The sequence below is a fragment of the Clinocottus analis genome, unplaced genomic scaffold (genome assembly GCF_023055335.1).
Source record: "Clinocottus analis isolate CAN_PGR_092001 unplaced genomic scaffold, fCliAna1.0.p SCAF_14, whole genome shotgun sequence".
NCBI lineage: Eukaryota > Metazoa > Chordata > Actinopteri > Perciformes > Cottidae > Clinocottus > Clinocottus analis.
In genome coordinates, this window is record NW_027175865.1 from 18,872,876 (window position 1) to 18,883,874 (window position 10,999).

The 10,999-nt window shown below is 39.9% G+C and overlaps 1 protein-coding gene across 1 annotated transcript in view; it reads right to left on the reverse strand.

Annotated features, from left to right (window-relative positions):
* Positions 1-9,446, reverse strand: part of si:ch211-57n23.4 (immunoglobulin superfamily DCC subclass member 3) — a 53,404-nt gene extending 43,958 nt beyond the window's left edge. Inside the window, exons 1-2 of the mRNA XM_068576020.1 lie at positions 9,392-9,446; positions 1,579-1,884 (exon numbers count right to left, since the gene is read on the reverse strand). Of these exons, the coding sequence (XP_068432121.1) occupies positions 1,579-1,884; positions 9,392-9,440 (355 nt within the window). The 5' untranslated portion in view covers positions 9,441-9,446. The remainder of the gene's footprint in view (positions 1-1,578; positions 1,885-9,391) is intronic.
* Positions 9,447-10,999: the final 1,553 nt, after the last annotated feature.

Consider the following 10,999-nt stretch of genomic DNA (forward strand, 5'->3'; position numbering starts at 1 on the left):
TGACCCAAAGGAAGGTTTTGAGCAGGAAACCAGAGTACGCGCCACAGGCCAGCATAACAGTGCACGTAGACACTATTGTCTAAGAACTGGGGGACTTGGTCAATAACAAATGAAGAGAACTATGTAATATGAGGAGGAAGGTGGGACCTTCCTCCTTGCTTGCTCATGAAATCATGAATATTACCAAATGGTTTGGGGTTTACAAGTTAGTTTGCATTGACGGCTGAGTAGCTCGCTGTCAGGAAATTCCGGAGCCAACCCAATTTTGTTTGTAAACCTGTTGGTGTTATGAATAAAGTTGACGTGGAGTAAAGAAAACCTTCATCCTGTCTCTGGTCTCGGTCTGTGCATCGTGGAGTCACTAAGTGCCATTTGATCGAGTATTTTGTGGGATCTCAAGTCAGATTCAAACCACAGGACTTGTAGCAGTAAGAGCGCTTGGGACTTTTCTGCCTGCAAGGGACTATCTTTTTAACCACAACAAAAGCCACAGCAGAAACAGGAACAATGGATCCCGTTAAAGAACGTTTGGCTGAAGAGGTCCGTAAATATGAGCATTTATATAACCCGTCTGACGGAGTATAAGGACACGCAGATGGCGGTGAATTCCTGGAAGGAGATATCGGTGAACGTCGGCGTGCAGGTCGACTCTACAGCCGTTGCACCACCTACTGTTCTGGCGTTTGGAAAAGGCACGGGAACTATAAAACAAAACGAGTCTGTCAATCCGACTGCGTAGCGGGCCGCAGTTGTAGTTGCAAGAGTATATTTCACCCTTAAAGCCTGATTTATACTCGGGTTTTACGCAGAGACGCAAGCATGCAAGACATGCAAGGACCCCCTTGCGTTGTCCCAGCAGCCGTTTTGCGTGCTTGCGTGCGTCACCCAAAATTTCGGACTTTCCGACAAAGCTACGCGAGCCGTTCGCAGCCCGCAAGGCTGTGATTGGTCTGCTAACCAAATTCTTTCTGAGTCTTGCATTTCCCGTTTCATGGCATAATACCGCTGTTTTTAAAAGCCATAGCAGAAACACGAACAATGGATCCTGTTGAAGAACGTTTGGCTGAAGAGGTCCGCAATTATGAGCATTTATATAACCCGTCTTTGACAGAGTACAAGGACACGTGATGAATTCCTGAAGGAAGATATCGGTGAACGTCAACGTACAGGTTGACTCTACGGTAGGTTTACGCCGTTCTGGCGTATGGAAAGCGCACGGGAACTATAAATCAAAACAAGTCCGTCAATCCAACTGCGTGGTCAGCCGCAGTTGTAGTTGCAAGAGTATATTTCGCCCTAAAAGCTTCTTAGGAAGATTCTTTGACAGGATCTTAAGAAGGCAGTTAAGAACGCGTCTGGGAAACAGTCCTATCTTAGCGATCCTTCTTAGCCGAAACCTTCTTTCGAGCCTTCTTAAGTCCTTAAGAACGATCGAATCTGGGAAACGCGGCCATTGTTTCTTCTCATCCCTGTGTAACAACTAAAGGGTTTTAAAGTGCATGCGCAGGGTATGGCATAACCACAACAAGTATATTGAATGTAACAGTTATGTGCTGTGTTTCAGTATCAATAACTTACATGCTAAAAGGACTTTGGCCTTGCGGCTGACCAGCATGCCATAGCGATTTTGGGCCGCGCAGTCGTACTCGCCCATATCTGCATCACTCCCCTCTCTGCGTTTCTGGAAACTCCTGATGAACAGGGTGCCATTTGCCAGCACCTGAACTCGCGGGTTGGTGGGTAAAGACGCCCCGTTTTTACGCCATGTGACCATAATTGGCTCCTCCCCCTGCACACGACAGTCCAGCATTAGCGGGCGTTCCCTCACCGCGATCACATCACTAGGCTCCAGCAGGAAAGACAGCTCCGAGGCCAAGCATCCACCTGCATACGGGTGGAAGAGAAAGACAGGTTATCAGAGAGAGAAAGGCCCTACAACTACAAATATGCTTCCTTGAAATGATAATTTGTTGTATATTAAACCTCAGCCAATGTACAAACATAAAAAAAACCATAAACATTTATGTTTATTGTCCTGAGTTACTGATCCACTTCTATAAGAGCACTTTCACCAATTTAAAAGAATCTCGGTTAGTTTGGTAGGATAATCTGAGAACATATAAGGTCTGCGTAATGCCAGAGCAATTTATCTCCTCACCTACAAAGCTTTAACTGGTGATGCACCATAATATCAAGCATTTTTAACCCGGAACTCATTCTGACTTTAGGTCACAAACATCTTACTTGTCGCCTTAGAGAGCTCATAAGGCAAGGCAAGTTTATTTGTATAGCACATTTCAACAAGGAGATTCAAAGTGCTTCACATAAAACCATTAAAAGAAAAACATAATGCAGATTTAAAAAATGTTAAGAAAATATTAAAACAGCCAAGAAAAAAGAAAAAGAATAAAAGTTGCAGTGCAGTTTAAGAAATAAAATGTAGTAGTGCGATGCAGCAATTGAGTCTGGTTCAATTAAAGGCAGCAGCAAACAGAAAAGTCTTCAAACTGGATTTAAAGGAGCTGAGGGTCTCAGCAGACCTGCAGCTTTCAGGGACCTTGTTCCAGATATGTGGAGCAGAAAAGCTGAACGCTGCCTCTCCATGTTTAGTTCTGACTGTTGGAACAGGAAGTAGACCAGAACTAGACGACCTGAGGGGTTGGGATGGTTCATAAGGTAGCAGCAGATCACAAACATACTTTGGTCCTAAACCATTGAGTGCTTTATAAACCAGCATATTATTTTACATTCTTCCGGTGATAGTAGGCTGACTTTGTAATTGTCTTGATATAGCTTTTCAGGTTGAGGTCTGAATCCATAACTACACCTAGATTTCTGTCTTGGTTTGAGGTTTTTAACATCAGTGATTGAAGCTGAGCGCTCACTTTCAATCGTTCATCCTTGGGAACAAAAACTAAAACTTCTGTTTCCGGTGGTCCTTGGACTCAATCCATACCTTGACACACCAGTCAAAAAATCCAAATAATGAGTTCTACACAGAAGAGCAGCATTGAACTGCAGGAGTAAACAATTTTAGATCTCAAACCAACAAACTTCCCATAGTTCCAGAGACAGAAGTACAAGGGGAGGCTTCTCTGTTGGACACCAAGTCTCAGAGAACCTCACCAGAATTGGCTGAAAAACCTCACTCAACACCAGAAACCACCTAATTTGATTGACGGTGCATTTGGTTTTGTAGCCTATAACGCTTTAAGTGAACAGCCACAATGAAAGCTGGAAACTGGATGCCAGCGAGCCATCCAGCCAGAGAGGGCAACAACAATACCCAGCTGGGGAGAAGAACACTGGCAAGGGTTGCAGGGGTCAAGTCAGGAGACCCTCTATTGAAGGAAGGGGCCAATTGTGACAATAGTGTTGTGACTATGCTTATTTGCACCTAACCCACAGTAACCTCTGTAAAAAACTCCGTCAGCCACCACGCACCCAAGAGCACCATCTGCCCCTTCTTATGCATCCCCTCCACACCTCCCATCCCTTCCCGTTCTTTCAGATCCATCTCCGAGGTGACTTTCCCATGCCACGAGAGCTCTCTTCCTCAGGCTTGTCCCCTCCCCTGCGTGACCTTGGTGACACTCCAAGTCTTCCCCATTTACTTTCAGTCTTTTTTGCTGGTAATGTCCTCATATGCAAATAACCTTGAACCCTTGCAGTAGCTAAAGCTGCAAAGCAGTAACAATGGCAGTTGCACTTGAACCTGCACAATGCCTTGTCAATGTCAATGTGGAGTCTTGCATCTGTTCAATCAAATATACCTTTTCAATCAACTGAGATGTGAGCCACAAAACATTTATTGTTGTCCAGCCACGTCAAGCATCACATCACACACACACAGCAGTTTGCAGCCGTTTGAATAAGCTTTGGTCATTTTGAGCATTTCTGTTGCTGGTGAAGTCCATTTCCCCTCTGTAGACCAGTTGACGCTGCTGGCTAATGTGGTAAACATTATTATCAGTATACTGATTGTATATTTCTATTGATTTTTTATCTCTTTATGATTTTCGCCTCTCCATCAATACAATATCATTTGGTTTGTTGTGCACACATCCAAAAATAATTCACAGCAGCTATATTGAGCAGAACAACTCTCCGTCGACCATAAATGGTCATGACGGAAGTATTATGACATTGCATACGCAAATACCACAAAGTTTGCCACTTCTTATTCTTTTGAATATGAGCAAGTTGATGACTCATGTTGACAGGTCTTTGATAAAATGAACATACAGCAGAGTTTTTCCCTCTCTTCATGATCTCTGGAAGAGAGGGAAACTGATGTGTCACATCAAGAAATCAGCATCTGCCCTCGCTCTAAGGAGAGATCTCCCCACCCAGCAGATGCCGCCAGTTGAAAGTGGATCTGGGCTGATAGAACCCTGCAACCCCCCTGAGCTTTCCATCCCTTAGGCCTGGTAATGAAATCCAGGGCTCCCAAGGGGGACTTGCATCCCATTTTGTAGCCATGGTTATCAAATACATGGTCTTGCAAACTGTGAGGCCTAAAAGGCTGGGGTTATGGTAAGTAAGGTTAACATTAACAAAGCTTTGTCACTGGACACTTTGAGGATAGTGGTTCCTAAAACATTAATGCAGAATATTATTATTCTTATTTCGGTGCCTGCTTTTCTCTTGATTTTCAGCAATACAAGGGTTTGGGATGGTTATTAAAAAATGGATACAATTACTAATTGGCTGCTAAAATGTATTCAGTAATCTAATCCAAGGATTTCAATATCAAAGTGACATAACTTGATTACTTTTCGATACTTAAAAAAGAAATATGTGAAAAAAGAAACATGTTATTTTGTCATGAGTGTAACTGTGCATTGTAGTATATTATTCTTTATTTTTCTTTTTTGTAAGTCTAACAGAAAACAGTTACTGTTGTTAGTATCCTCATTTCAGAAGGCCATTTCATGTGTTTCGTTATTCCCCAAGCATTTCCTCAAACATTACAATGTCTACAAGCAGGTGCACAATTAAGAATGACTTCTAAAGACTGGTTGTTACATTTTGTGTTTTATTTATTATTATTAGATATTGTCTCTTTAAACTATGTGTTAATTCAACTGTTTGAGTGTTTTTATGCTTGAGTGAACGAAATAGGAACTTTGTTTTGTAAAATACCCTACAATACAACACCACCCAAAGTACAGCTCCAGAAATGACCATTGAGTCAACAAAAACTGAATGAGACTATCTTCATGAACGTGGGATTCATTGACGGGCTATTGTATGGGATTGCATTAGACTGTATAGGTGTATCAAATTGAATGTAACATTGAGTTACGACTTGTAACTCATCAACAGTTTTGAGATTACCTCAGAGATTTCTGCCTTGATACATTGGCATTGACATTGGCTTAATCCCAAATCTTGTTTCCAGTTTGAAACATCAATCTTTGCATTGAGACGGGAAAGATAGCAATAGTGTGTCAGGACAAAAGAATGTTAGACATGAGCTTCAAAATTCCAAACTGGGAGTGTTAAATATACTCCAACAAGCTGGACCCATGAGGCATGATTTAGTGTATAGCATTGGAGATTGGACTATTTTCAAGGAGTATAATAAGATTTTTTAAAGGGTGGGGGTTGTCCAGCTACCCCCACATGAGCACTCTGTGCTTGTAACCCCAAGCCCCTCAGGGGTCATGAGACAGTCTGAGGTGAGGAGGATTGATGTGTAGATGAGGGTGGGCAGCTTGTGTCCAATCTGAGCCACTCTCACAAGCCTTCCACTGCTATTGTTTAGAGGACTCAGGCCCCTGAAGTTCACAGATTTCTGTCTACCGCCCATACAAAAAATTCTGAGAAAGAGAGAAGGGTCCTGAGCACAATATACAAATCCCTTCACCAATTTATGTTCCTTCATCCTCTCTCCCTTTTCAACAACTCTGTTTGAAAGGAAATGTTGGAGGGCTGCATTAATTGGAGCAAGATTGATAATGAAACTGAGAAATATAGGTTCGGGCTGAGGCTAAGGTTGAAGCTTTAAGGTTTGGGTTGGAGCTTCCTATCCTATGTATTCAAGGCAAATGTTTGATAACTGATTTAAATATGAACAAATATTAACAAATCAGTTCTAATATTACCCTTTCTGGCCTCTTCTCTCATATCCGTATCAGAAGGAATACATGTGTAGTTGAAGGCCTGAGCTGGAAGATGGGAATGACTGCTGAGTCATGACACCCATTGCCTCCTTTGTCCTCACATGGGAGTAAAACTCCTTGTTAAAGATGGCGAGTTCTCTCTGCAAAGGCATTTTGTTTAAATCAGCTGATGGTCATTTACTGGATGTCGTATGTCAAGTTCAATGTTTCTAAGTTCATCTGAGGAGTGAATGTGTTCATAACTCATAGTGCTATTTGAACAATATAAAAAGGGGAATGTCTTCATTTAACAACTGCATCAAGCAAGCTCAGCATGGTCAATCAAACATCAGTCTATATATATATATATATATATATATATATATATATATATATATATATATATATATATATATATATAAATCTATATCTATCTTTATAGATATAGATATATATTTGTGGGGATACAATACCCAAGTTAAAGTACCAAAACAATACTACTTTTATGTTTTTGGTATTAGGCCCTACTTAACAGATTCTAATATAACTTCATCTTATTTCAAGAAGGTAAAACTTACAATATTTTTATTTTGCGATATGAAGAGTAACTACTTTTCTATAAGAAAACAATGGTATTAAGGTCAATACCATTCTTTTACCAATGTTGTTTACAGGCTTGGTCTTTTTAGAGCAACTTATCTCTCCTGACTGATAACATGCTTAACGATGCATACACTGATATTGGCATTGGGCCCTGGGCCTCGGAGGTCCCATCTGCATTTGGGGGTTGATTTCTAATGGTCAGTGCAGATTTAAAAAGACTCGCCAGAATCATGTTCCCTACCAGTCAGGCAGATCAATAAGCAATAATCTCTAATGTGATTCAGAGGAGGCCTCTTTGTTTGCCCTGCAATTTTAATCAGTGAGGTGTCACCTGACTGTATGCTGCAATTTTGTTTTAGGGAAATCTCATTAAGAGCAAAAAGCCTGGCAGGACACCTTACAAATCACAAGCTAACACTCAGAGACTCATCAAGAGTGCTGCTACTGCAAGATCAGGGGAAGCACTATTGGACAAATTAAACTGTGATCTAATGGGACAATAACAGTTGTATCAGAAAATAGCTAAACATTAACTAAAATACTTCTGATTGAAAATTTGTGTTTTTACAAACGTATGCTCGTGGTCTTATGCAATTTCTTTCAATTACATGGGAACACTGAATTTGCTTTTATTAAATCAAAATAACCTACAGCTTTACTATGGAAAGCTTATAAAGCCAATAACCCTAACTAGCAGTTAAACCAGTTGGATACTACCACTACTGGTGAATTAGAAGCCGCCCAATGTTTTAATCACTCTGTGGACATAGAGCTGACATAAGCATTTAAGCATTAAGGATTTTACATATGAACTGAAATAAAACAAATGTAATGGAATATCATTGCATCAAGTATGCCTCATGTATTCAGGTCTCAATTGGATGAGGGGCTCCTACACCATGTCTCATCTGCCTCATAACCGCATCTTTACATGGCTCAAATCCTTTTAGTATTAGCCTAAACTCGCCACAGATTGAGATGTTCGCCTTTTTCTGTCACACACCAGCCACCACAGGCCCTTTGTGTCCCAGCTGTGGATTAAACCAAGGGGTGTTTTTGCTGGCCTCCTCCTCGTGTTCACTGCGTGTGTGAGTCTGAGTGAGGAGCCCAAACAGGGGAGGGTTGTTGGGGACACGGTCATGGGCAGCTGGAGGGGGATTACCTTCCACACACATATTTGTTATGAGGTCTAAATCTGAGTGCAGTGTTATGGAGATGAGGGTGTAAAGGTCAGCTCACTGAAGACTGACGACTTGGGGGGCTATTGTGTCTGTGCACCCCACACAGACTGATCTGCTGACCGGGGACTGATCTGCTGACCCACCCCCCTCCAACCTTTGGGAAGGGGTCCCAAAGGTGAGAGGTCACCAAGCTAAGGACACCGTCTGCACTGCTCCCCTTCAAGCTGCTCTGTTTTTCTCAAATAAAAAATGTCTCCCAATCGACAACCTCCTGGGATATTTTAAATTGTATAAAGTTCATGATGTGATCGTATATAAACGCTTTTTAAATAAATGTTTGAAATGTATGTATTTGTATGAAATATGGATACAGAAATTATTTTTGTGCACAGAAAAAGTATTTTCTGCATCACTTCAAAAAATGAAACCCTGTTGCAAACAATATGACCAAGTTTCAAATAGAATATGAACTCCAGATCCACTTATAGGCATTTTCAGGAGCTTTCAACTGCTGTTCAGTCTTTCAGTGGAAATTGCTTAGTGGAAATCTCCAGAAAAGTAATGTATGAGTGCAAAAATGAACTTTCTTGGTTAGTGTGTAGATGACCTTCAATTTGAACCTTTTAATGTTCATTCAAGATTGAAATATTTTGAGCAGTAAATATACATATTTTTAGAAGTTATTTAGAGAATCACCCAAAGGACATGTCCATTCAATAGGCTTTTGCTTACCGAGAAAGGAACACAATGTCATTTAATTTGTATATTGTTCTAAAGGCAAAAATCTGTTTGTACTGCATTATACATTTGTATTGAAGGTTCATACTTTGTAGTTTGACTGTGTGGCTCTGAAGCTTGCCCTCCTTCCAAGACGACAAGGCAATGTTGTGATAATGCTTTTTGTCAAAGTGTACATAAAGATTACCAGATCTAAAAAATGTTATGGAACTTAATGCTATATAAACATATGCAGATATTTACAGACACTTTAAGTTTGTATATTGTACATATTTGTGCAAGCAATCTATGAAAAACAATTCACATCCATATAGATATTGATAATAGCATACAGTCATCTGAACAGAGTGGAACAGATCATTCAGTCCTTTATTAATAATAATACCTGATTAGTAAATGAGAACAGAGCAGAAGCTTGTCTCTCATAACTTTACAACCATTTCAGAAATTTACAGAGGCGATATAACGATGCGGTTGGAACACAGATCTTGTGAAACTTATTGATTCAATGGGGAACAATAGGATCTATAAAAAGGAAGCTGTTATGATAATGATTATGATTTCAGGCTATAATCTGGGTGATTAATAACCTGGGCACCAACCATTTCAGTTTCAGTTTACTTAAAGTCAAAGCAGCAACAGAACAGATGGAGCTGAAGCAGCATCCTCTGCTTTCTGGACTTGGCAAAGTTCATAGTTCTCATCTGAACTCTCCAACAGCTGAACCAAACACATTGAATGTAAAACCTAAACTGTACTTACTCAAACAGTAGAGCATTGCCAGGCAGGTGAGAAAGAGTCTCGGTTTCATTTTTGATTTTCTTTACTCCAACCTTCTTGATGTCAAAGCTTCCCTAAAAACCTAAGAACCTCTAAAAAATCAAATACATTTAAATTAAGTAATCCAAATGGAAATGTTTTTGTATCCTCCTGCAGTGTATCTTCTTTGGTATTAATGCTACAATTGATTGTTCTTCATGAACGCATTGCTATTCTTCGCTGGTCCAGCGTTTGGGCCACGGAGGCTGCTGGTCATGTTCAAAGCTACTCCGAGAATAGTGCATGAGCCAAATTCAGCCTGGACAGAGCTCATTAGTTATTCACAGTCATTGTTGTCACTGAATGGACACTGACACAGCAGCTTTCACAGGCTGCTGCAGGTTGGTCTACTGTGAACCAATCGCAGCCCTGCGGTGACAGCTCAGCCTGGGAGGCATGATTGATATTCATTTAAACAGAAAGCTGCTAGCCTGAAGGGCCTCATGTGTCAAGGCAAAGCTCCTTTTATTTAAATACCTACTCAACCTTTTAAAGTCGCCATTAGCACGATGGAAAACATTCTGAATTCACATGAAAAAGGTTAGTTTTGGGCAGGTGGAATTCAGATTGGAGGTTTTTTGACAGACACATTTTCTGTTGTTTGAGCTCTCCAAAAATAAAATGACTACTATCATATCTTATCAAATGATAAGATTCAGATTTATAATCCAAATTAAATTTAACAAATGTTTTTTTAACACTTTTAAAACCCAAGTGAAATTGTAAGCCTATATATGCATGAAAAATGATGAATAAAATCAAATTCTCTGTATTTTAAAATGTATATCCAATCATTGTTTCTTCCTGTAAAATAAAATATGCTAATGTAAGCCAGTACCAAACAATTTCAACCAATACAAAACTATTCATTGTATGAAATGATGCAGATTGAGATCACTGAAAATCATAGATGTCCATGTTGCAAACACCACACCACTTGATGAAATATAGAAAAAAAGATTTCTCAGCTTCTCATTTGATGTACTTCGAAGAATCAATCATTTTCCCTGACGATGACATCAGTAGTTATGGTATTTATGTTCCTCTCACTTTCTGCTAAGTCAACCGGCCAATCCTTCCAAAAATTGTCTATGTTCGATTAATGTTAAGATTTTCTTGTGTCTGTTAAAGTTTGATCTTTGGTATTTTGTACGAGTGAATACTGTATACCATGTATAGTTTAGCCATTTTCCTGTTGGATTTCCTTTTTCCTGTCTGCCCTTGTCATCACTATCTCCATCTGATAGTATTGGTTTGACTCCAAGGACCTGTTTGTGTAAATGATATAACAAGTATCAATTATTCATTTACATTTTTCCTTTCAGCTACCAGTGAGAATGCTTGTGACTGCTACTTCCATCATCAATTTTTGAAGCAGTTAAAAAAATAAATCTGGAGCTGATGATGGAAATAGCTAATTTAAGTAGTGTAAAAAAGCTTGGGCACCCCTGATCATTTTCAAGATTTTCTTTTATGTATGGTTGTCAGAATGAGACAATATACTGCCTGAAAGCTGCATTTCTTTATTGTTATGCTCTTAAAAGACGTTTA